The sequence below is a fragment of the Halichoeres trimaculatus genome, unplaced genomic scaffold (genome assembly GCF_033239565.1).
Source record: "Halichoeres trimaculatus isolate MK-OKI-2021-1 unplaced genomic scaffold, fHalTri1.1 fHalTri1_scaffold_22, whole genome shotgun sequence".
Lineage (NCBI taxonomy): Eukaryota > Metazoa > Chordata > Actinopteri > Labriformes > Labridae > Halichoeres > Halichoeres trimaculatus.
Window position 1 is genome coordinate 22556166 of NW_027437200.1, and position 27528 is coordinate 22583693.

At 39.3% G+C, this 27528-nt stretch overlaps 1 protein-coding gene across 2 annotated transcripts; it reads right to left on the reverse strand.

Moving 5' to 3' along the window:
* On the reverse strand, positions 1 to 27217 carry casq1b (calsequestrin 1b). 2 transcript variants are annotated; one of them, XM_074661837.1, is made up of 11 exons: positions 26837 to 27217; positions 4418 to 4511; positions 3711 to 3811; positions 3512 to 3623; positions 3350 to 3423; positions 1832 to 1962; positions 1607 to 1652; positions 1473 to 1527; positions 1265 to 1365; positions 1028 to 1102; positions 1 to 650 (listed from the first exon to the last, which is right to left on the reverse strand). In XM_074661837.1, the coding sequence occupies exons 1-11, from the start codon at positions 27071 to 27073 to the stop codon at positions 351 to 353; spliced, it is 1326 nt and encodes a 441-aa protein (XP_074517938.1). In that variant the 5' UTR covers positions 27074 to 27217; the 3' UTR covers positions 1 to 350. The 2 variants fall into 2 exon arrangements, with proteins under 2 accessions (XP_074517938.1, XP_074517939.1); XM_074661838.1 differs by lacking the exons at positions 4418 to 4511; positions 26837 to 27217 and adding an exon at positions 3917 to 4094.
* Between the last annotated feature and the right edge of the window lie 311 nt (positions 27218 to 27528).

The following is a 27528-nucleotide window of genomic DNA, read 5'->3' on the forward strand; positions in this document are numbered from 1 at the left end:
CTGTGAATGGGGTCAGCCCCAGTCTGTGACTTCATGTAAAAAAAAAAAAAAGGTCAGGGATGTTAGCCGCTGTTAGCACATTCATTGTGAAACTTAGAGGTGAGAAGTCAGCATGTTTTAAGATAGTAACAAAGGAACTAGAACCCTGTTCATCAACAGAGTTACAAATGCTCCCCCCGCCTGACAGTAATAGGTTTCCATTGGTTCACTATTTTTGTCCCTTGCAGGAAACCATACAGGAAGCAAACAGGCACAGAGTGTGTTTGCTTTGAGGTGTAAAAAAATTGGTGTTTCTTTTGGGTTTTACCATCACTGGCTTAAAAACTGATGTTACAGATGTTAGTTAGAATTTATTCATCGTCGTCGTCATCATCATCGTCATCGTCGTCATCGTCATCATCGTCATCGTCATCATCATCATCATCATCATCATCATCGTCGTCGTCATCGTCATCATCGTCGTCGTCATCGTCATCATCATCATCATCGTCGTCGTCATCATCATCATCATCGTCGTCATCGTCGTCTTCGTCCTCATCATCATCATCTGGGTCGATCTTTCCTGACAGTACGTCCTCGATCCACTGCTCGAGCTCATCAGCTGTGGGCATCTCGTCCTCGTCGTCCATTTCCATCCACACGCTGTCGGCCTGCAGGGGAGACGTACGAAAGTCATTTCCCCACAAAACAAAACTCTCAAATGTTACCAAACCTTGGCCGTCATGCCGGAAACTGTGGTCAATCTAAAACAATTCGTGTAGGTTTTGAAACCAAACTTCCTCAGGTATCAAAAAGATTGTGGTTTTTAATCTGATTTCAGTGCTTCCAGGAAACCGCAGATGCAGGAAGTGAAATCTAGTGACAGGAAACCTCAACTTCTTCATTTTCTGAACTCTGACTTTTGGTTTCACTTGGGACTTGAGCCCATTTCCTTGAAGGAAATGTTGTTTGATGGTTGTACTGACATCCTAAATGACTTTTTGGTGTTTACACTTCTTATAATGTAGGGAACAGAAATGTTGCTTACGTCTTCAACATCAACAACACCAATCTGAGGAGAAGAGAGGTCAATGTGGAAGGTCTTCTCCCAGTAGGGCACCAGCTGGAAGAGATAGAGAAACAAAGGCATGGTTAGGCCTGGAAGTTCACTTGGGTCGTCTTCCTTAAGACTTACGGCCTAATGTTGAATAGTTGGATGAGTACGATAAGAATGCTTTGGATTATCCAATGAAATTCCTAATAGTCCATGCATGCGGTTTCATACCAGGGGGAAATTGTCGGGGTCGATCCAGATGATGCTGAGGTTGGGGTTGTCAGTGTTCTCGCGAGCCACCTCCTTCAGGATTTCCAGGAATTCAAAACCATCTGAGGCAAAACGTCAAGTGTTAGCTTAGACACTGTTCCAGATGCTCTTGAGCAATGGCTTCATATTTGAAAGTGTCAGTGCTGCTGTTAAAAAGGAGGAAGTTTACCTGGGTCGTCTTCCTCTGCAAAGGCAACGATGTGCTCTCCATCAATGTCGTCCTCCTGTGAAAGCAGACAAGGTTGTTTATTCTCAAAGATGACATAAAATTGAATTTAAACAAGGAAAATTCACATATCTTACCCAGATCTCGTACATGCTGTGAGGCTCAAGCTTCCTCAAAGTGGGCCTGAAATTTGGAAAGTCAAGATATTGATGTTTGATGCGGGTGCCTTTGATGGGGTCGGTCATAACTTTAGGTTTCAGAGTGACACCAGAGGTCAAAGTGGGTCTAATCTATTCCTAACACATATACCATCACTAAGTCCTTATAAATATTTGATAAAAGGTATTAGATAAGCGTCTCACCTGTCGTGCTGTTCGATGTACTCAACAAGCTCAGACTCGACGTAAGGCTTTCCAGGAATGGTGACGGGTTCCTCCATGAACGGCTCATAGAAATCAACCTCATTCATCTTCAGCTTCAGCTTCTTTGCGATCTGGAATAATGTTACGAGACGACCAGATTAGACATGACGAAAAAGTCTTTAGACTGTAAAAGAAATATTTAAAGAACAGATTGGGAACTAAATTACACAGATAATGTGTGTGACCTAATATGGTTTTGGTGACATCATTCTCAGGGTGGGAAACTGAAATTCTGTTTGATCATCATTCTGTTGTGATTCAAATGTTTCAACATTTTTTGGCTGGCCTGCAACTAAGAAACAATCAATATCAAAATATTTAGAGACAAAACATTAGGTTTCATTAGCCATAAACAAAAAATAATAGTAAGCTAGGAAGTCACTAAATGCTAACGTTATGGTTTAGTAGAGTTGTGGGATATGAAAGAGTTAATACTTTGCTCTTTGTCATATTGTATAAAACATACAGGCTTTGAAATGATTCTTGAGTTATTGTTCAGCAGAAGTTTATGTAACTTTGAAAGTTAAACAGTGGCATTAGATTTACACTTTAAGCTAACATCAAGCTATCTTAGCTTGCGTAGTGTATAGTTTTCTTAGGAGAGGCTTAAAACTGCTAGCACATGCCTTGTTACATAACAAGACAAACATCACCTGCTATCAATGAATGCTAATGCTAATGCTTAGCTTACTTTAATAATTGGCAAGGGAATACAGTTGGGAACTAGCTAACTCTAACATGTTCACATAAATGATGATGAAGAAAGTCTATATAATAAATGTCTCATAGACTGGTTTCATAACAGAAATAAAGTGTTTGTATAAGCAATGAAGAGTTACTGTGTTTCCTTGAGTCTTTGAACGCATCATTCCTGGTCACATGGTAATCTAGAGAAGTGGCTCCAGCTGTGAGGAAAGGCCAGGATTGATGCTCTGGACATGCTCTGGAGACACACTTTGGGATTACTGGTGTGAAACCCTTTTGCTTTTTGTTCAGACTCAGCTACTTTTAATAAAATCTGATCTCTGACAACAACGCTGGGGCTGGACGCTTCCCTCAACACCACCAGCCGGTCTGTCACTGTACTCCGGAACCCAGGTGAGCTAATCCTCGCTATGTTTCTCTCTTTTATGAAACCAGTCCCTAAAATCGGTCCCTCCTTCTTTCCACACTTTATGTGTTGGCGTTGGCTTCCCTGGTTTATGGGTTTTCCTAAAACTTTATCTAACCCATAACACAACCAGTCAGAAGCTAAAGCTAACTGTTGTCTTGCGCAAGCTAATAAGGTTGTTTTTTGAAACACAGCCTTACAGAGTTAAGTGTTGATGATTACTCATGTCAGTTGTTGATAGGAGAATGATGTGAGAGGTTCCTTAGATTTATACGACTTGTGACCAGCTTTGTGTTTTATCCCCACGAATGTGAATCAACACTAACGCCCAAACAAACACTTCAAACCTTTGAGTCAAATGTGGCGAAGAACTTGACGAAGGGGTGGAACTCTTCAGCTGCGTCATCATACTCAATGAAGTCTGGAAGGGGACAAACAGCGTCATCATTACAAATCAAAATAGATTATTTTTTTCAAGCTCTGATTCCAGTTAATAAACTTTAACTAACGGGGGGATTTCTCGCTCTTGAAATAGCCGACCAGCTTGATGACCTCATCGTTGTTGTAGAAACCCTTCAGCTCACGCTCGTTATCGATGATCTCCACGGGGTCTTCAATCACCTGATGAGAAACAGGAAGGTGATTAATACGTAAATACATCCCAGGGTTAGGGTGAAGGTTTGACTCTTCCTACACCACATGACTTACATCATAGAGGAACTCCACCAGGGTGTCTGCAGCCAGCTCTCCATCGTACTCAATGATCTCATTGTCAGCAAAGATGTAGATGCTCTCCACTTCCTCCAGACCTGTGAAGAAAGAGAAGTTATTCCAACCTTCACCCATCTGACCTTTTGAGTGACCCCCAAAAATGGCAATGCCACTGGCAAACAACTTTTTTTTTTTCTACCGACTCTTGTTTGGATCTTCTGAGAAAAAAAGTATTTTGTCCTCCAGTGTCATTATGAACTGCTGGTACATAGAAGCTGCAATATCTTTGGTCAACACTTGAGGGCAGGATTGCTTAACTTGTTGTCTACCCAGCAGCAGGCCTCAGACATCCACCCTTACTTCACAGCACGCAGAATGTTCATAAAGAATAATCCAATTTCAAAAAATCGAGAAATATTAGAGGAAAAGGTAAGAGTTGAGATTTAATTCCAGTGTTTGGGTTTCATGGTGTTGTCTGCTCACAACCAAACCAAGATGTTATTCTTGGAATCTGAGAGAAACTGTTGCATCGGTTGTTAAATGAAGTGACTCAAACAGCCAGGAAAGGCTTTGGAAAAAAAAGGGTGAGACTTGATAAAAACAGACGATTCACACTAAGCCAAAGCTTTTTATTTTTTCCCTGCTGGTATCAATTAGGCAATGTTTCCACCAGCAAGGTCTCTGTGAGTGACTGGCAAGCTCACCCAGCTTCTTGGCAACAGCGGAGTCCTTCTTTTCATCCACCAGGCCGAATCCTATGTCCTCATCGTCAAGATCGTCCAACACTTGGGCTGCAAGCTGGTTAGGGTGACAGAGAAGAAGAGACGAATAGACAGAGAGGGGGGGGGATACAGAGGAAGCTGTATTGAGTATCTTTCTGTCTTTTGCCCGATCAAAACAGTTCACAAATGAAAGAAGCTCCAGTATGCCTCAACTCTGACAAAACAGCACTTTCAGTTTCATGTACTCCGGGCACCCCTTGACATTTCATTTCAAAGCCTTGAAAGCAAGAAAGCGCTGGATTGCTGCCTTGCACTTTCTAAATCGGAGTGAAATTGAAGCCAACAATTGACAGCCCTCATAGCCAGCGTGAGAGGAGCAGGGACAGCAGGGTTTCCAGAAGAACAAGAGGGGCAGAACTTGAGCCAACTATGTCAAGGGGGAAGAGACGCGGTGACAGGTGTGGTGGAAAGGCGAGGAGCTCACAGTGAAGCTGCTGCAGGCATGCGCTAACGTATTGACGCTGCAAGCGTATGTGAAATCTGCTTCCATTACTTCACTGAATGAAGACTGTACAAAAAAGTAGATTTCAAAAATTTACATTTGTAATAATTTGATTTTTCTGATTTGCAACAATGAATGTGTGAAAATGTGTTCAACATTATGTGTAGTGTACAGTGTTCTGAGTTTTTTTTTTTTTAAAACAGTTATGCAACTTTCAATATGCAAAAATTCAACTGACAATATTTTCAAGTTTGGCAAAATTTCTAAAAACTTGCATAAGTTGAAAAAATTCATGTGCAAATTTTTAAATGAACAATAACACATGTACATTTTTTATTGTATTATCAAATGGTGAAAAATGTCCAAAATGTTTATTTGGGTCTAAAAAAATGAGCAAAAAAAGTTTATATTTTGCAATGTAAGATAAATTTGTATTGGAATTTTTTTTTCAAATGTCTTTTATGTGCAAAGCAGCTGTGCAAGTATTTGTCTGAATTCTATAAATGCAAAAATGTGTATTTACATTTTTTTTAATAAAATAATAAATGTTCAAAAATTAACATTTGTAATAGTTTAATTTTCTGACTTACAACAATGAATGTGTGAAAAATTTATTCAACAATATGTGAAGTCTGCAGTGATCTAAGTTTTTCAACTGGTGTGCAACTTTCAATACGCAAAAATTCAACCTTCAAATTTTCAAGTTTGGCAACATTTCTTAAAACTTGCATGAGCAACAGAAGTTGTCTGATTTTTTTGTGTGCACCAAAAGATGTTCCAAAAAGTAATGTGCAAAATTTTTAGATGAACAATGTACATTTTTTTTATTGTAATATCAAATGGTGAAAATGTCCAAACTGTTTATTGGGGTCTGAAAAAAATAGCAAAAATGTTTACATTTTGCAATGTAAGATAAAGAATTTGTATTGGAAAATTCTGTTCAAATGTCTCTCATGTGCATAGCAGCTGTGCAAGTATTTGTCAGAATTCTATAAATGCAAAAACAAATAAGCCAAATAAAAAAATGCAATACTACTGCAAAAATTTTATGTACAGTTAAATAAGAGATAGATTTTAAATGTGCATTTACATTTTTTTTAAATGAAATAATAATTGTTCAAAAATTTTATTGATTAATACTGACATAGGGTGAAACGTATGTGCACATTTTGAGATGCTAAACAGTAGATGAAGAATAAATCAAAGAAAAAAATGTGAATTCTTAAGTGTTCCAATTTTTTTATTTTTTGTGAATTGAACTTTATCCTTAAAGTGTCAAAGATGTTTACAACTCTGTTCAGTGCTTGTGTTACTTTGTAAATAAAGATTCATTTTCTTTGTGGCTCTTGTTTCTTTTTGAATTCCTGAAGCCAGTGAACCTCTACTGACAGAAGCTCATTTTAGCAGCTTGCAAAGCAGCAATGCAAAACTGATAAAAACATGAACGGCCAAATGCCTCAAAGCAACAGCACATATAGCTTGTGCGGTATGATTTCTAACAGTGTGCTAAGTTGCTGCTAACTAGCGATCTTTAATGCCATCCATTCATTTGGTCTTTAAGGAGGGAGAATGTGTTTTGCTAGTCTTGTTTTAAATCATCTGTCCTGAAAAAAACCGAGGAAAGATAATCATGATGTAACGGTTACATGAACACTTCCTTTTTAAGTTGCTTACGTTCAACTAATTTGACTAAATCATTAAAAAAATATTTGACCATGTCAACAGTATAAGCTCAATCTGCTTAGATTTGAATGTCTCATAGATTGTAATTAAAAAAAATTAAGGGTACAGCTGGCTGCATGTTAGCTTAACTAGCTTCTTTCGTCCTGTCTTTTTCAATAATTTTCTAAAATTAGAAATTTACATGACTTAAGCCTATGTACAAAGTTTTAGTTGAACATTTTATTAATTTGACCGTCAAGTAATGTTTGCATCGCTAATGCTAGCCTACATTTATTATTTATGCTTTACAATCAAAAAGTAAAAAATGCATTTTTTTAAACCTAAAATTATATAGAAGTGAATCTTGATCAAATATCAATGGGTAAAACACAGTCTACTCCTAGTTTTAGTATATCAATTTATGCTATGCTAAGCTAACATAAGCTAACTGCTTCTTCTCACAAAGCTGGAAATAAAACTGGCCATTTATTTCATTTTGAACTTGTTTATTGATTAAACCTCTAGCTCTAAATTGAATGAATTTAAATGTTTTAAGTCGAAAATGTTTTAGTTTTTTAATCGTGGTTAAGTAATTTTGCATCAATGGAGGTTAAAGAGGAAAAAGATGAATGGATGTAAATGGTGAAGCTTGATTAATAGGTTAGAAGGCAGCCTTCTTCATACATTTTCACTGTGCCTATCAATCTGTTCACCATGGCATACAAAGATACAATCAAATATAGACTCTGGCACAGCCAAAGCCGCTTTGAAAGCAGTTCAGTCTCCGCTGGTCATTCGCCGCTTCTTTGCTCCGTCTGATTTCATCTCTTTGACCAAACTGCAGTCAAGGAGTGGACGTGAACAATCAGCAGGTACCGCAGCAGCAGGGGGGGATCTCTGTTTCACAGCCGAGCTTTGCAGACACAAAGAGGCAGACCTGAACATACCTGAAAAATTTTGGCTGCTTGGATTGTTGTCAACTGCAAGAAGAGGTAACGCTTTAGGGCAAAGCACAATAGTCACAGCCTCCAGGTTTACAACATATCGGAGTGGCCTTCACAGGAGACAGAATAGGTCCAAACTCAAAACACTGATAATGTACGAGGATGATTAAAGCCAAATACACACATGAATGTCTGGAACACTTAACTTTAAGTCCCATAAAGCATTTATAATCAGTTTGATACATGGTTTATGACCAAAGATGGGTATCATCAGGATTCTATTGATACTGGTACTGGTATCAATCCTGCTTTGAGCATTTTCCAGGCAGCTCTGTAGATTTGAATTTGGGGTACTCGAATGGCCTGGTGGTTGACCCTTGAACAGGCCAGGTTTTGGGTCAATCCCACGGCCTTTCCTGCAAGTCATTTCCTACTTTCTCTTTGTTCCCAGCTCTTTCCTCTGTCCTTTTCTCTTTTACACTATCCTACACTTAACCGTACTTCTTTTGTTACTTCTTGCTCTAATTTAGGGCAAAACTAATTAGGTCATAAAAAGCTGTGAAAAGATATTGTGATTTTTATTAATTTTCTTTCATTTCATAGCTTCTCTGGCCACAAATTTGGGAACTTGTGTAGATAATCTCCATAAATTAACAATTCCACCTGCAGCATTGCTGTTGGAGCAATCAAAACCCTCAAACATTCGACTCTACTTCCGTTTTGTGAGATGTTGGACCGGCAAATGTTGGACAAGGTTTGGGAGTTAGCCCGCTCTGTGAATTGAATGTAGATGCCACTAGATTAAACTTTGCAGTGAGCCCAAACTTTTGGTCAAAAATCAGTCGGATCTATCTCCGCTTCTGCAATGTGTCTGAAAAGTTTCTGTTCAAGATGAAGCGTCACTTCCCACTGACTTCGCTTCATTGTCTCCCAGCAAGTCAGAGCCCTCAGGTCTATATACACAAGACTCCTGTTTTTCTTGGATGCAGGACATGTGATGCATCAATTTACAAAAATTAATGAACGGGAAGTGGATCATCACCGGGGAAAATCACGGTTCACACAGTCCAAGGACCCTAGACACATCTGGTGTGTTCCTGGTGTCAGCCTTTGCTCTTGACGTATTGACCTATGTCAGTTTGCCCAGCATTTCATAACATGAAATACTTGTTAAAGTACCAGTACCAAAAATCAATATTCCTTGATACCCATCCTTATTTATGATACTCTGATTTACTATTATAAACAGTATTGAGCTTAATTATAATAGGTATACTGATTAAAGATGCTTGATATGGGAGTAAATAAAGGTATTACCAGACTGTCATGAACTTAGGACCTCGTTTAATTTATGCAAAAGCAAAAGCTTTGAGTAATTTTGCACAAATTGGCATTTCATCATTACACTAATTGATACAACTTCAATTTGCCCTCCATTTTTGTTGTTTAAATTCCAAATAACCTCGAATACCAACAGTCTGTTCAGCTCTTCTTTATTTTTTTCTTTGTTTGTGAAATGCTATATCACACGAGGTCCCAGGGTAATGCTTAATGAGTGTGAACGAGGCTTAATACAACAAATAAGACAGTTACTGAATAGTTTGCATCAAGCAGTAGTGATTGAAAACATTTCTCAACCTTTTCAAACACTGAATGGAAGTAAAGTGATACAGAAACAGAAACACTTCAAAGACATACTGTCTCAACTCTACAACAATAATAAGACAGGGTTCAACAGTGTAGATCTTGGTATCAGAAAAAAAAAAAAGCACTTGACTGGCGTACTTCAGAAGAATGTAGCTTTGTTCATGGTGCATTCTTTCATTTTATATAACCCATGCTCAAGCAAAGTCAAGGACTTTATTACAAAAGCTCATGTAAAGCAACGACTCCACAGAAGAGCTGGTCTAAAGAAAATTTCAGAGGAGCCATTGCCAAGTTCCAGAGAAACACATTCAATGCATGTGTCTGCAGCTAACCCCTAAAGCTGTTCCTATATCCTCCTCTTCCCTGAGCGGCAGGACATGGCCATATTTGTCACACTTGGGGTATTTATAAGAGGTTGTTGGTGCTTGCCGTGGAGTGGTAAGCAAAGCTATATAAGGGTGAGTGAGAAAGCATGTTGTGAGCAGAAAAGAAGGGTAAGATCTGTTACATATAGGAATGGGCGTGGAGAAAGGAGGAAGGCAGGCCGGGCTGGTGGTGATGAATGGAAAAAAGACACACAACACACCGCTCACTCAAACATCTCCCGTTTCTGCTTTCTGGTGTTTGTCGTATGAGCTTAATCTCCTTGCTGTCTGTCAATCTGGATTCCCGCTCAAGTCTCTTGAAGTGGCATACCTCAAAGATCAATACTTGGTCCACATGTGTTCCTTGTTTCAAACATTGTCATACTCTCTCATTAGAATAACATGCAGTTCAACTTCTATGCAGACGATAGTTGTATCTCTCCGTTAGATTATCTGAATAAAAAAGTCAGCAAATAAAAACTCACCATGAAAGGACCTTATACACTCAGCGGCCACTTTATTAGGCACACCTGTCCAACTGCTCGTTAACACAAAATTCTAATCAGCCAATCACATGGCAGCAGCTCAATGCATTTATTCATGTAGACATGGTGAAGACGATCTGCTGCAGTTCAAAGCGAGCATCAGAATGGGGAAGAAAGGTGATTTAAGGGACTTTGAACGTAGCATGGTTGTTGGTCTGAGTATTTCAGAAACTGCTGATCTACTGGGATTTTAACCCACAACCATCTCTAGGGTTTACAGAGAATGGTCCCAAAAAGAGAAAATATCCAGTGAGCAGCAGTTCTGTGGGACAAAATGCCTTGTTGATGCCAGAGGTCAGAGGAGAATGGACAGACTGGTTGGAGCTGATAGAAAGGCAACAGTAACTCAAATAACCACTGGTTACAACCGAGGTCTGCAGAAGAGCATCTCTGAACACACAACACGTCCAACCTTGAGGCAGATGGGCTACAGCAGCAGAAGACCACACCGGGTGACCCTCCTGTCAGCTAAGAACAGGAAACTGAGGCTACAATTCACACAGCAACACCAAAACTAGACAATAGAAGATTGGAAAAACGTTGCCTGGTCTGATGAGTCTGGATTTCTGCTCCACATTCAGATGGTAGGGTCAGAATTTGGCCTCAACAACATGAAAGCATGGATCCATCCTGCCTTGTATCAACGGTTCAAGCTGCTGCTGCTGGTGTAATGGTGTGGGGGAGATTTTCTTGGCTCACTTTGGGCCCCTTAGTACCATCTGAGCATGGTTTAAAGTCCACAGCCTACCTGAGTATTGTTGCTGACCATGTCCATCCCTTTATGAGCACAGTGTACCCATCTTCTGATGGCTACTTCCAGCAGGATAACGCTCCATGTCATAAAGCTGGAATCATCTCAGACTGCTTTCTTCAACATGACAATGAGTTCCCTGTACTCAAATGTCCTCCACAGTCCCCAGATCTCAATCCAATAGAGCACCTTTGGGATGTGGTGGAACGGGAGATTCTCATCATGGATGTTCAGACGACAAATCTGCAGCAACTGTGTGATGCTATCATGTCAATATGGACCAAACTCTCTGAGGAATGTTTCCAGGACCTTGTTGAATCTGTGCCACCAAGGATTAAGGTACCAGCAAGGTCTACCTAATAAAGTGGCCGGTGAGTGTATGATCTCCTTATTGCCCGAAAAGGTCCTTCAGATTTGCTGATAACTCTCTGAGCATCAAAGATGAAAGATCATTGTGCATTTGCTGTCATGACGCCTGAGCTTTGAATCAAGTACCCCACAAATATTTGATCCACTGACTCTATTTCTGATCTGTTGCCTGACAAAACCAGATCCATCTGGGCATCTAAGTGCACAAGGCCAAAGGAGAAACCCCTTGGCTCCAATTCCCGATGCCCAGTCAGTGTCAGCCCGTCAGGTGACACAAGATGAGGGCAGAGTGCCACGGTGAGTTGGCACTAAATGATGAGCAAGGAGAGGGCGGTGGCTCTTCAGGGCACCAGCTGGGTCACATTTCTTGCAATACGACCTTTCTTGCATACTCGCTGAACTCCATCCTGTGAGGTGTGCTCAATGAGTCGGTTTCTTTGGTTCAACTTGGAAAGAATCATTCATTTCCATGAGGAAAAATTAACCTCATAGTTTAGATATCAGAAAAATCTTCATCACACAAGTGCCAGGTCTGTTTTTTTTTTTTTACCAAATGCCAAGATTTCAAAACTTCCAACAGCCTCTGCAACACAAGTCCTCTCTCTTCATATAGAGCTGACCTTTTCTACTGGATAAGTGTTAGAGTTAGTGCCACAGGAGCTCAGCAGGCATCCTGAGACATTTCAGGTTTGGAGAAAGAAGCTTTAAAGCAGAAGTGTAATCACAGTAATCTGCACGCCATTTTTCAACATGTACATTCAGTTTTTCAGACCCCTCTATGCTTGAGTAATTTCAGAAATGGCAAAAGTTAGAGTTCACGAGACTTGTTCAGGGTACAAGAAGTGGCCCAACCATTCCATTCTTCATCACCGCTCTAAATCTGAATTGTTTAGCCGTTTCTTTTGTGGTTTAGCAGCTGATGAGTCACACATTTGTTTGTGTGCGTCAGCCGATGATATAAGTCACTCATTGAGAACCCAGAGGACGAGTTCTTCACCAGCTGAGAAAAAGGATAACTTTCTCTGCTGGCATTAATATTCATGTCAGGGGTATGAATATTCAAAGCTGTTGAGGAAAGTGCACGCATGGTGCATCTGCATCTCCAACTCCTTCAATGAAAACATCCTTTTGCAAGATGATGTCAGATCAGTTTTTGTTGAGTTTAAGAATGAATCAACCCTAAACGTGGGTTTGATCAGAAACTGTTGCAGAATTTTTTGACGGGATGCTGATTTTTTTTAGGGAGGCCAGACAGGAAAGACTGAATGTTGTGTTCAAACACAGATAGAAATAGAATTAAATTCACAAGTGAATTAAGAGTACAATCAGGTGCTTTGCAGAAAGTCAGTTTTTGATCAGTTGTATTTGTTTTGTTTTTTTTTCTGAGATTTTGTGCTCTGAGAGGCTCAACTTTTTTGGATAAACTTGTGCGGTCAACCACAACATCAACTTTATGTGAATCGGATGAAGAAAGATGTCTCCATCTGCTCTAAAGTAAGCTGACACTGTATTTGAGGCAGCAGTTTGAGACTTTGCTGTAAAGAAATATAAAGTCTGACAAACGCTTTGGGATTTTCACCAATGTTAGCTAAAGTTAGCCTAACGTTAGCGCCTAGCTGCATTGTTCATCATGTCTCTTTGTTTGTTGGGAGTCCATTGGCCTTAGTATTTGTTCTTTGGTGATCGTACATCATTGTTAGCTGTTGTCCAAAGGGCTCTAGTTAAGCTAACATTAGCTTCTGGAGTTTAGCTTCTTCAGCTTATCTGTAATAGCCGAGATAAAACAAAAGGTTGGTAAACGTTGTGCTGAATGATTCAGTGTAAATCCTGCAGGATGTTATATTTTTGTCCTGACCAATGCTGATCCTTTATCTTGTTGTCTGAGATGCTAATGCTAACCAGATGCTGTGTAAAAGGTTGTAACTGAAGCTTTTTATCAACTTTCTCAACAATAAAATGATTCATATTTCCCTCCAATGTGGACTTGGTGACTGAAAGATGATCTGTGATCTTTCTGTCTCCAAAAATCATCAACAGCATCCTGAGAAATGTTTCCTACTGGGACACTTGTCATAGCTCCTGTCACTGTTAAGGCTGATTTATGCTTGACACGTTGACCTACGCCCCCTCACGCGCTCCATTTTACACCTGAAAATTTCTAACCTGCCGGACAGAGACATGCGGACAAGATGGCGGAAGAACGGTATCTCCTAGTGGTTGAAGTGCAGAACTACAGGCATCTGTATGACTCTTCACACAGAGGTCACCGTGATAGCCCAGTGGTAAATCCTTCGTGGTGGGAAAATGCGGACATATGTCATGTTGTAAACAAAGCCAGTACTCTGGTAGACATATGCTTGTGATACAGCGCCCCCTGCAGTTTGGGGATGGACACCAACGGATGCTGTGCCAAGTGTTAAAAAGTATAAAAGCCTCATGCTTTCTTTTATGCGGATCTTGTGCGTCTCATTTCCGCATGTCACGTTCGTGTGGGAAGCAAAGCGCAGCCTCTAGTCAGAGTGAATGGAGGGGGCGTGGCTTAGCCACAGGTTGATTGCAAACTGTCAACGGAGCAAATAATGACGCAAATCTGTTAACTAGTTGGGTAATTTTGGACCAAAACGTGACTGCAGTGAGTAAAGGAACGTTTCTCAATGGATTTGTCATCTAGAATGGCTTAGAAACAAAAAAAAATGGCAGGGAAATGTTTTTTGAGTCCAAAATCCAAAATGGCTGTGGTGGAAATTATCTTTTTAAAGACTTGACCTTCAATGATGGACAATACATGTTTTCAGACCTTATTTTTGTAAAGAGATACATATTTCAGGGTTACATAATGATTTGACCTTGTTTTAACCTTCAAATTCAAGATGGCTGCCATTTTGGGTGTTTTTTAGGGTTTTTGGGGGGAGTTTTCGCCATTTTTGGCGCACTTTTTTTCAGTTTTGTAACTGAGTCTCTATAGGGTTATAATGAAAGCTCTGCTCATGATGAATTGAATAATGTACAGTTAAAGTTCACAGATATAAAATCTGAAGTCAATAAAGTAGTTGTTTATGTGTAAACACTTGTTGATTGCATTAAAATAACTTTGCTGCTATGACTTTTCAGGTATATATCACAATTTTTTTGGCTATATTAACTTTTTTTGCAGTTTTAGACCAATGGAAATGAATAGATTCCTTTATTTTGCTCCCATTTAAATGAATGGAGATTTACCATCACCATGGAAACCACTGGAACAAAGATGTATATGCAGGCTGTTTTCAAATTCGCCTAAGCCATCCTAAACGACAAATCCATTGAGTAACAGACCTTCGCTCACCACGGTCACAAAATGACCCGACTAAATACCATGTCAACAATCACTGTTGGGATTAGTTAGTCGTTAACTGGCAGAAAAATGTATTTTTATCTATGGAAAACAACTAGTGGAGACGCATTACTGCTCTGTAGGAAAAGCATTTTAAAAGCAAAGCTGACACCTTACTGTAGAATATGTTTTGCTATAAAAGTTAGTGTAATAAATTGGGTACCATATACAAAAAAAAAAAGCTCCCGAGCTTGAATATTAACTCATTAATCATGCAGAAACAGTGGGCGATCCGCACCACTGCAAAAGCAAAAAGTCACCCCATCATCCCTCCAAAAGTTTCCCCTGCTGCACCCCGAGTAATGAAAGTTGAATCTGTGAAATTAAAGGAGATTAAAAGGTTTTTAAAGCAGCACTATTTCCTGTCTTCCTGTATAAGGAGCCGTCCTGGGATCTGTGCAAAATTAGAAGTTCAGGCAGCTTTTCCCCCCAGCCAGATTGTGAATTAGTAATGGCTGCTGTAACACATCAGGACGTTCTCCGGCAGGCTGTTACATAACACTGCACCGAGGTGGTCATGAAAGATTCAGATACAGTATTGTATAAAACATACTCTGACTTTCCACCACCGCCTTGTGTCTCTGCCCTGTATCTGATATATGAAAACTATTTTTGTAAATAAAATGCACACCTCAGCCCCTGTTGTTGACTCACTTTATTATTTTTTATCAGCTCACCGTGGTGTCACGGGGACATGACGAAAAGCATGGAAAGCTCTCAGAAATCTCACAGGCACACAAGCTGATTCACCACGACAAACTGTGAGAGCAGAAGTGTCTGGAACCATCTGTGACAGCAATAAGCCTCATTACAAACATGGCACTTAACAATCTCAAATATTACACTCAGAGGCTTTCGCTGAGCTTGTTTTTGTGTTATGTAAAAGCCTGCTGGTGTTCAAAGCAACACGTTTTACTAAAGAAGAGCAGGTCTGTTATTTGGAAGGTCGGGGTTCAGGTAGTTTTACCCCCAAAACCCTGACCCTAACCCTGATTCATGCTATAGATTATTTTCACAGTTTGGTTTGTGCTAAGCTACGCTATTTGTAAACTGATGCTTGGGTTCAACTAATGGTCAAAGGTGGAGCCAGAGTTTTTGACTTGGGTGGCCAAATTGGGGCACTGATTTTTGTTTGGGTGACCAGGCATGGTACCTTAAGGGCCTATCCCAAAACCAGGGAGGGTTTATGGGACGCACACATAGACGGTATATAGAGTGGACAGTGTGGCTCCGCCATTTATCATTGTACGGTTTGTAACCGGACATATTTTACAATTCCCCCCAAAAAATACACTACAACAGCAGCTGTCAATCATCGTTAAACATGACGTTAAGCCTCGTTTTTAACCTCGTATAACTAATGAAAACAAAACTTCTCAGAAAAAGAGGACTTGAATACAAGACAGCCAAATGATATCTTCAAATCACCACAACAATCAGACGTGAGAAACATTTCTACCAGGTGTATTAATTTTTTAAAGTTTGACCACAGCCCATCTGGAATGGCTGGAAAGCAGTATTTTTGAACCTATACTGCAGCCAGCCACCAGGGGGAGCAGTTTTTGTGGAGACCTCACTTCGAGCTGAGCAAGCGGACGTCCATTTTTTAAGTCTATGGACGCACACTGCAAATATTGTTTCTCCACATTTAGCTCTAAATTGTCACTTTTTTCTGCAGATTCAGGGAAATATTTGTGAAATATGTTTTACAAATATTTTACATAAATGTTGAATATTTTATCTAAATGTTGAATGTTGTTTATAAATGTTATGAATGAATGTCCTGATTCTTAATATTTAGCTAAGACTAAATCTTAAGCAAACATTTCTAAATCTCGAGCAAAGATTTTGGTAACACTTCACTTTAGAGGTCCGCAAATTTCATCACACTTAGATAATAATCAGACTTTTTTTTTTCTTATTTCTTTGAATTTAAATATGAAGTCAAGTTTTCAAAATCTTGAGGTACGATTTCTAAATATTTAGCTAATAGGCAAATTTCCACTCCCACCGGAAGTACCAGAATAAAAGTTGGAGGAAGCGATCCAGCCAAGCGGATTTTGAGAAGGTCAAAGTCAGTCGGCTAAATCAGCTGTTAGAAGATGAACGTACCAAGTGCTGTGATGGCGCTGTTGAAGATGGCCGACATTGCAGAAGTAGAGTTTGACATTCTCAAAATCCCTTCCTCCAACTTTTATTTTGGTACTATCGGCAGGCGAGTGAATTAGCATGTCAGCTTAATATTTAAAAATCTTTACTTAAGATTTAGAAATCTTGACTTTATTTCTAAAAATCTTAGCAAATATCTTGAAATATTTGATAAATGTTTAGTCTTAGCTAAATATTCAGAATGAAACTAAATGTTTAGAAACGTAGCGAAATATTTAGAATCAGGACATTCATTCATAACAGGTATCAAAATCATTCCACATTTATATATATAATATTTGACAAATAAATTGCACAAATATTTCTCTAAATCTGTAGAAAAAGTGATGTTTTAGAGCTAAATGTGGAGAAATGTTGTTATTTGTCGTGTGTGCGACCCCATAAGTGTTGTCTCCAACCAAAAAACCCTAGATGGTAGAAGACTAAATGGAACACTTTAGATTCTTTTTTGCATCGGTTGAAGTCAGCTGAAGTTGCTCTGGCACTTGATTAAGCCTCCAGGACCTGGCTAGGTTGAGGTGTTTTAAGTCCCTTCAAGCCGTGGACACCTCTGCACTCCATCGAAGGAGCTGGAAAATGATGCAGAGGAATAGGAAGTCTTGATTGACTTGCCCTACTCGCCTAGATTTGTCAAGACCCATGACTTGATCTTGGATAAGTGGATGAAAACAGATGGACTTATGGTTTTGTACAATACACAGTGACACTTTGCGCTCAAACAGTCTGGATTCAGGCTAATTGCTCTATGTATTTCAGATGTAAGACAGGGTTCAGGTATCCCCTTGTGTGGATAAACACAGAGGAAAACAGTGTCCGAGTAGCACCAGTGATAATGAAGCCATTTCATGTTTTTACCAAACTCTTCTGTCGAGGCTGCTTTTGTAAACTCTCCTCTCTATTCAGCCGCCTGAGAGAGGGGCTGCAACCGATGTGACTTTTCACAAAACCAGAGAAAATGTTTCAATTCATGTTGCCACAAAGAGGCTGAAGAGATGATTCACACTTGGTTGTAGTGCTGGTACAAAACTCTACTTGAAAACAGCAGTTTCACAAACCCGATCAGTGCACCTCTTCACAACACCAAAGGGTCATTCTGAGCTCTATGTCCTCAGTAGTGATGGGAACTGGCTCTTTCTCTGAATGGTCCACATCACATGGGGTCCAGCAGCTGGGACTCTTAAAATCAAAATGCAAAATCTTCTATTACCAGGAGGCTCCTCGCACACAACAAGCCAGCGACACATTGACACTGATGGGATGTCGTCAGAGAATAACACCAAGGACACGATCTAAACATAACTGCTGTCACTTTTAATTACATCATCTCTGACAGATGAGTTCTTAATTTAGTGTCTCTTCCACATTGTTCGTTGGGGGTTGAGATGGAGAGCAGTGAAGGAAAGAGAGGATCTATGAACGTTAGCTGCTTTACACAACTTGACAACAGTGTTGCTAATAACAGGAAATGGAAAGTACTACTGGCTTTGCGACTTGAATCAACCAATAAGATGTTTTTGTTTAGGTAAAAAATCCAGAATCCCAGTCAGAGATTTTGGTTGCACAACAGTAAACCAACAGTCCAAAGAGCATAGCTACAAATAGCACCTGTGATATTAGCACCCATCCCCCCGATTCTCTTCATGAATAGTATCCACAGCCATTAAAAATGTAAGGATGAAATTTATTGTTCTGGTGAAAGGAGGTGAGCTCCAGCAGTCAGTTTGTATAATGGTTTCCACAGAAACGGTCTGACCTTTCCTCAGATCTCTCAGAAGATGAATGGAGATCGGTAACGACGAATAAGAAGCCTCTGAAACACGAGAGATCACTGGTTTATTATAAGACTCTGATGTTCTAAAGGCTTGACATTTGTCATTTTTGCCTTTGTCTTACTTGAAAAATTGCCCAACCAGTCATCAACAGATAAGGTTAGTGGGATAATTGATGGTTTGACAATGACTACTTTTATAATATGGAAGTAAGGGGTAGGTAGAGCATTCAGCCTTACCAGGCAGCAATGAGTCCATCGAACAACATTTTGGCTCTAGCGCTACTTTCTCTGCCCTCTTTTCAGCATCCTCTCATGAATTATTTTTGTTTTCTGTATCTTTCTTCATGTTATCCCTTGTTTCAGTGTGGACGTCCAATGAGGTAGAGCATGCAGCTTAACCAGGCAGTGTTCAGTCAGGCTTCTCTGTATTGCACTGCCTCTTTTGTTCTGTCTCTAACAGCTCTCAACAGACTCTCTGTTGTCTCTTACAATTCAGATCCCCCTCCCAAATTAGGTCAGGGAATGAGGGGAGGTAGAGCATGCAGCCTAACCATGTAGGAGCGAGTCCAAGCTCTGGCGTTACCACCCTGTCATCTTTGTAACATTCTTTTATCTCTGTTAAGTCCCTCAAAACAAATTCTCAATCTCATAGATGTGGGGGTGAACGTGTGAGGCGAGGTAGAGCAAGCAGCGTAGCCAGGTAGAAGTGAGTCCAAACTAAGATAGGTGTCTTGCCTTGGCACTACCTTTTTTTTTCATTTTCTGACATTTTTCTGTTCACTTTTCTTCCACAATTTAAATACCCTCACTTTAAATTAGGTTGGGAAGTCAGGGGAGGTAGAGGATGCAGCCTAGCCAGGTAGCAGTTAGTCCAAGCTCAACTGGGCTTCTTGCCTGGCGCCATCACTTGTGTCCTCTTCTCAACGTCTTTCTACACACTACTATCTTTGTTAACTACCCCGATTCTTATTCCTTGTCTCATGAATGTGGGGAATAACAGGAGGTAGGGCATACAGCCTAACCCAGTAAGAGTGAGCTCTAGCCTAACACGTTTCTTACCCAGAACTGTCTTCTCTGCCTTTTTTTCTAACAGATGTGTCTATTTCTAAGCACATCCTGCATTTAAGTGGGAGTGTAAAGGGAGGTAGAGCATGCAGCCTGACCAGGTCAGGCCTGAACAAGCTGAACGCTTTGGCTCTTACTTCCCTGTCACCTGTCATCTAGCAACATCCCTTCTCATTGCTTTCTCTTGTATTTCCTCTCTCCCACCAAGCAATGGGAGTCCATGGAGGTAGGGCATACAGCCAAACCAGACAGGAGGCATTTCAAGCTGAAACAAGCTTCTTGCACTGGCTCTGCCTTCTCTTTCCTTTTCCTAACATCTCTTTGTCTACATACTTCTTATCCCTCAAACGTATAAAATGAAGATAAGTATCTGTTGAAGTCCTTTGAATGACATGAGCAGTATTACTTCTCTCCTGGGTGCTCTATGACATTAAAGAAAGGATGGATCGGGTGTAGTTATTGCTATCTCTGGTGCCCTAGCAACAATGTGTGTGCTTATAAGAAGGGACAGAGGTGGTGAGTAAAAGATCGCTGCAACCCGAGCCGAGTGGAGGCCAGTGATTGATGAGGACGGGCAGTTACACTCTGCTGTATGCCAAAGGTCGGAGTTCACACAGAGAGAGTGTGTGAGGAAATGAAGCCAGCAGATATGAAAGGAAGAGACTGACAACATGAGAGAGGAGGAAAATGTTATTACGATGTTAATTTAACAAGTACAACATGAAGAAACAACTGATTAACGAAGTCGCAGCCTGTAGCGTTTGTTTGCTCATTTTTATTCCCTGGCTGTTAGACACTAATCATAAACTGAAACGACTCCTGCTTCACAGCACTTGGCCTGATAGTGGAGGCTATTTTGGGCTTAAGTGCTGCAGGTGAGGTGGTTTATTTTGGGACCGACTCATCAGGGCTTCCAGTTCACTCAACAGATTGTTGTTTTCACTTTGTGAGGATTGAATTTTCACCACCTGTAATCACTCTGCCAGACGTGGAGAGGAACTGAAAACTTTCACGCTGGGCGCTGTTAGACAAACTGAACATGGAGCTCTCTGTGAGTGAGACTTTGCTTCTGCTAATCAACAGAATGTTGTCAGAGCAATTCTTTCAAGCGTTTTTTTAACAATCAGATTGGGTACAGCGGTGTTACACGTCTAAGTTGCACGCAACTAATCTGACCTTAACCTCTTAAGACCCAGCGTCCACATATGTAGGCATTACATTTTTGCCTCTCAGACCCATGATCCTTCATTTTTTAAAGCTTTGACCTATTAGCCACTTTTAGGGACACTGCCCACATCATTGTTTGGTGAAATCACAACATTACACCATTTTAGTGAAAAACCCCCAACATATCTAAGTGCAATAGCAAATCAAACAAACAACTAGTAGAGAACTCATGACACAAATGATTAAATCAAAGTTAAGTTATTGTACTTATCAGGTCTTACGTATCCCAAATAGCAAGGGGAATCAAAAGCTTTGGTCTTAAGAGGTTAAAGCTTGTGTGAGGAATGTTTGGTCAACTTTGGCGCCCTCTGTGGACACAGCAGCACTGTTGAACACATCTGAATCTGTCCTGCATATGTGCTCGTAGTCTCCTATCACAAATATCACTTCCTGGATCCTTGATCATGGGTCCTTGAGAAAAAAAAAGAAAAACTGCACTTAATGGCAGATCCCACAGCTAAATAACTCGTAGCAAATTATTGCTTGTGTTGTACTTTGCTTTGGACAAAAGTGTCTGGTAAATAAACCTGTAGAACGAATTTAGACTAGATGCCACATAAAACATAAAACTTTCATTTTGCTGTGATATAACCTTAATACATTGTCTCGTTATTTTTTACTGAAATCTTTCCCTGAATGTGTTGCTTTTCCAAAACAAAATCTCATCCAATTACTTGTCAAATTCCTACATGAATTCAACATTTACCTAAAACCTTTGAAACTATAAATGGACCATATGTATATAAATTCACACATATATATTTTATATACTTATATATTCCATTCATTCATTTCCCGAACCATATATATATATATATATATATATATATATATATATATATATATATATATATATATATATATATATATATATTTCCCGAACCGCAAATATATATATATATATATATATATATATATATATATATATATATATATATATATATATATGTATATATATATATATATATATATATATATATATATATATATATGTATATATATATGTATATATATATATATATATATATATATATATATATATATATATATATATATATATATATATATATATATATATATATCATATTGTATGATATTCTATGATATTAAGACAACATTGTGTGTGTATATATATATATATATATATATATATATATATATATATATATATATATATATATATATATATATATATATATATATATATATATATAATTTGTTTATTTTTCTTCAAAACTGCTCCCTGAAATATATCTATTCTCTTTCCTTGCTCAACTCTATTTAGTTACTTTTTTTATACTATATTATTTTTTATTTTTACTTATCATTTTATTTTATTTTTCCCTACTGGTTGATATAAATTCCTTCATCCGTCTCCATCTCTTTCCATGTTGATCACTGAAATGTGGGACTATGAAAGATGCACCCATGGTTTGTTCTTTACACGTATGATAAAGTTGAACATTTGGACATAGAAAAAAAGATCCATCAACTGTAGATCTGCTATCAGAAACTGAAAACCAGACTCAACAGAAGAGTCATATTACATACTACGGTCAAAAAAAAGTAGTAAGCAGTATGCAGTGCTTACTATATACTGCATTCTTTTTTTTATATACATCACATGTAGAAAACAGTGAAATCTTTCAATCTTTCACTTTATCTCAAGTGTTTAAGCCATGTTTTTTTTTTGTAATAACCTTACCTGACACCTACTGTAAGACAACAGTTCAGAGCATTAAAACATGACTGTTTTGGTTGTTCCTGGTGGTCTTGGGCTCATTTAAAAACATGAGTTTTAATTTCAGTCTGTTCCATAACAAGTAAAAAAAAATTCACAGGAGCTTGAACCTGTATGGATGTCCATTTACAACATCTACTCTTTGCATTTGTTGCTGTTTGCAGCCTTAGCAGATTAAGCTAACTGTGGGGACGTCTGCAATAAATGTTCAACTCTTTGTCATCAGTATGTATGGCTGAATTTTGATTTGTGTGCATCTTAATAAGCTTTGTTCTGACTCTTCAAGCACTTTTGTACAAAACATTCCAAGCCAAAATGTACTCAACAACTCAGATTGGTCTGCATTCAACACGGTGTCATTTCTCATCCAGCAAACGGTTTAGTCACAACGTGGACATTTTTCACTGCCCACCCTTCAGACCCAGAGAGTGTCACAGCCCTCCACGGCAGAGAGGACACACTGGATTATTTTTCACAGACTAAGAAAATTCCACCTGGGGTCAAAGGTGACACGTTGGACGTATTTTTGGAGCCACAGCATAAAAAATGCTGAGTCTGTTGTTTACTGGCTTGCTCTGGCTGTCAGGGTTTCTATCTCGCTGGCACATTGTGCACAACTTTTCACCAGCAACTAGGAAGAAGTTTGATTGAGCAACTAGAGTTGGAGTGTGGAGAAGGAGTCTGCATTTGACCTCAGGTTTTCTGCTGTGACGATCTGAATCGATCTGCTCCCGACAGCCTTCACAAGATTATCCTTCATAACAATTTTATAAATGTACCTGATGCTGTTTCCATGGTATCAAGGATGAAATTATGGTTTGAAAACAGAGACAGGCCATTTAGTCTCAGCGGGGAAAATGGCAGCACCACTTAAGGAAAATGAGAAAAAGCAAAAGAAACACCTGAGAGATGTAAGAAATATGTCTCATGTGGTCTAGAACCAAACTGCTTCTGGTTAAAGCATTGCAAAAAAAAAAAACTACATACACATCTACATTTTCTTTTTTATTATTATACTTCATGCATGACATAAATACTCCAGTTGCCATGCCTGGAAAAAGAAACGTGACTGACACGTCCAATCATCCGTTTCCGGCCCAGGTCTAAAACAAAAGCAGTCGAGACTTGATTCCCTGAGCTCCACACTTGAATAATTCATACTTCCTGAATCATAGGTGGTAATGACCAGCTATTTTAAGCATCCCCTCTGAGCACCTCATGTGCTCTCTCCTCATTGGCTGGCTGATTGGTCACAACCAACTGGCAGCATGTCAGTAGCAGAGTAACAGTCCAACAGGGACCTGCTCCAGTAAGCATCCCTCCCTCGAGCCAAGAAGCCCGACTTGGCAGCAGGAAGAGGAAATTGATCAGATCCAATGACTTGGGTGTGTAAATGATGGTTTAGGACTTCAGCCTGTACCCACAGGAGCGTGTAGTAAAAGCTAACAGTAAAAAGAGCGTTGCCTGAAGAGCAGACGGAGCAGTGGGACCAGCAGTTGGGGTGAGATACGGCCCTAAACTCCCTGCCTGTCCCAGGAGAGCTTTTAGCCTCTTGCTAAGCATGCAGGGCTGTCCTGGGCTATTTACAGAGGTGACTTATGGAGGCTAGTGTAAGGTACACTGTGTGTCTGTAAGAAGACACTGCTGCTCTGACAGGCAGGGGGCTGCTGTGCTGTATACGGTGGCTGACAGTGGGGCCCAGGTGCATCGACAGTGGGGCCTTTCAGACTCTCCCATCCTACAAGAATTTCCTCTGAATCAGTTCAAGCAACAAAAAGTACCTGACTCAAAGGTGCCAAAGCAATCAGTGACAGTTCAGTCAGAGTTTCAACAGTTGGTGTAGCCAATGACGCAGCAAAACATTGTTTGTGAACTTTCTGTTGAGTCTTATTGCATATGTTTTAAGCCGTATGTTGACTGTCTATCCATAGCTTGATGGATACGAGTTGTCTACTGGCTTTGTATGAGCCTTGGTCTGAAGATATGAATAACTGTTCCACTGGGAAATTGAACCAATAGTAAACAAGTGTCTTACCCCTACAATTGTTTAATGTATATTAGAGAAAGTGGGAAACCCTGATTATGAAAGTTGTCTCAAGAAATATATGGATGCATAATATTTTGGGGATAATATCAGGACCAGCGGATCTCAATTTTTTTACTATTTTTTTTTTAAAGATAAAGCTAAGGACACTTTTGATGCTGTGTTAACCATTAGTTATCTGCATTAAATATGGACATTACTGAAAAGCAATAATTCTAACCTTTAATGTGTAAAAAATAATCTCTCTGAAGGTTGGCTTCTTTACATTAACTTACCCTAACCTGGCTTTTTTCACAAACCATTTGGCGGCACAAATCTACTTAATGGGGGAACCTAAAAAGTTACACACAACTCCGGACCTTAAAGCTGGCATCTTTAAAAAAAAGTGAAAAAAAAGAAGTCAATTTATCTCATACACAGATTTCAAATTTATATTTTTATTTATTTATTTAAGTAATTATTTATTTATCTATTTATTTGTTTATTTATTTAACATTTGTTTGGTGAGTTTTTTTAACAAAAAAATTTCAGTGATGTCAAATAATGCCATACAGAAACTTGAAGTTTATTTCTTGAGTCATTTTATTTATTTATTTATCTATTTTGCTTTTGGATGGAGAGTTTATCAAACTAACAAAAAAAAAAAAAAAAAAAAGAAATGCCAATTCATCTCATACAGAAACTTGAAATGTATTCCTTTGGTCATTGTATTTATTTATTTTTCTATCCATTCATTTATTTTGCATTTGTTTGGGGAGTTTATTTATCAAACTAAAAAAACATATATCATACACAAACTTGAAATTTATTTCTTGAATCATATTTATTATTTATTTATATTGCGTTTGAATGGAGAGTTTATTTAACTAATGTCAGTTTATTGCATACACAAATTTGAAATTGATTTCTTGAGTCATTTTATTTATGTATTTATTTGTTTATTTATTTATCTATTATGCATTTGTATGGGGAATTTGATTAACTAACAAAAAAAAATAAGAAATGTCAAATTTTTTTCATACTCAGACTTGAAATTTATTTCTTCACTCATTTTATTGATTGATTGATTGATTTAGGGTTTGTATGGAGAGTTTATTTAACTTACAAAAAAAATGGAGAAATGTCAATTTCACAATTTACATCTTTTTTTTCCTCCTCTGTGAATAGTTTTTTAAAAATGGTGTAAAGCCTTGGGTTTTATCACACAATGCTTATCCTGATATTTTTCAATCTTGCTACAGCCCACATTAAAAACATTAATAAATAAGAAAAAGATAAAAATAATACTGAAACAAAAACAAAAAAAAATCTTAACAGAACTAGAAAACAGTCCTTGGAAGTTAACTTGTGCCAAAAAGTCAAACTAAAATAAAAATGGAAACTAAAGAAAAATGTAAAACTATAATAATTTTGGCTGGTACAATAAAGAGATGTTCAGATGCAAAAAAAAAAGCTTTCACTGAGCTGAGCCAAATGATCAGGATCACTAAAAAGAGCTGAAATCTTCATCAATTATAATAAATATTACGTTGTTGAAAGAAGAAAGACCCAAACCCTGCTTCACTTACACCTTTTTATAGTACATTTATCATTTGTACCATGTTGTTTGTCTTGTTTGGTAACAGGTAACTTCTAGAGAGAGAAAGATTTGGTGCTCTTGACTGTGACAAGGCCATGACAAAGAAGTTGTTGATGTCTGTATCTCAAAAGCCTTCACAGTTCCTAAAAGGCAGCAATGCCTCCTTTAAACTGAGATTAAAAAGCCAGCCAAAGAAACAATCTCAAAGAAAAAGTGTCAAATTGTTCTTGGTTATCCAAAAAGGCCACAACCAGAGTCAGGGTGATCACCACATGAGGCGACACCGTCTACTTCGTAGGATTCTTAACAGCAAAGAACCAGAACTGCCAGACCTTCCAGGGTCGAGCCAAGACAGGTTCCTGATCCCCCGTCTCCTCATCCTCTAACCTGCCCCCTTTCCAGTCATCACCAGCCTCATCATACATGTGGTCCAAGAATCCCACCTCACCCCGCAGTTCTCACATGATCAGTTTACCTTCCTCATCATCTGTCAACATCCACAAACCTCACGTATCTGAAATGCTAAGTGCATCCAGGAATCCCAACCTGGAGCCAAATTCTCCACCTCCCGTCCCCTCTTCCCACCACGACCCTTTCCCTACATCAGCCACAGATCCATCCACTGTCATGCTTTGGCGGGGACCCACCTCCAGCGACAGCTCCTCTATCTGAAACTGCTTCATGGCATTGCGGTTCCCCTCCACATGTTTGTGGTAGTAGATCACCATCACGTCGTACTTCTTCATGATGGACTTGTAGTTCTTGGCGGTGAGGTCATGGACGCGATCTTTGCCGTCGTACTCAGGGATCTCCAAGCCTTTTTCTCCCCAGGACAGGGTCCCCAGAGATAGGAAGACCCCTAAAAGCACCCAGCCCCACTTCATGGCTATCGTCACCTGGTGGTCTTGAGAAGCACTTCTTCTCAGAGCCTTAAACTTCAACGTGGGGTTGTAGGAGAAAGAATGTGCACTAGAAGATCAGCAATGTCCCTAACGAAAGTTGGTGTTGGAGTTAGGAACAAAGTCTGCCTCCTGTCCCCACCGGCTAGAGAAGAGCAGGTCTGACAGCGACAACCTCCCTTTAAAAACAAGACACACGTGGTTTTGCTGACGTCACCGGACGCAGAAAATGGGAGGGACGTTTTCTGGGGATGCAAGCAGGCAGGACACTGATCCCACTGGTGCAAGAGCTGTGCAGAAACTGGAGGAGCTGCCAAAATAGTAGAACAGACAGTGAGAGGGGTGGGAGGGTAGTGGGGTGGGGGGGGGGTTGGGTTGTGAGCAGTGGTCAGAAAAATAGCAAATGGGTGGGAACATGGGAGCCAAGCTTAGGTCATACG

Excerpts from the sequence above, each read along its gene's own strand:
- casq1b (XM_074661837.1), bottom strand. The coding sequence starts at position 27,073 with ATGAAGTGGGGCTGGGTGCTTTTAGGGGTCTTCCTATCTCTGGGGACC. Across the intron at positions 3,624-3,710 it reads TGGTGGAGTTCCTCTATGAT|GTGATTGAAGACCCCGTGGA; the intron begins GTAAGTCATGTG and ends GTTTCTCATCAG. Across the intron at positions 1,653-1,831 it reads TACATCGAACAGCACGACAG|GCCCACTTTGAGGAAGCTTG; the intron begins GTGAGACGCTTA and ends TCCAAATTTCAG.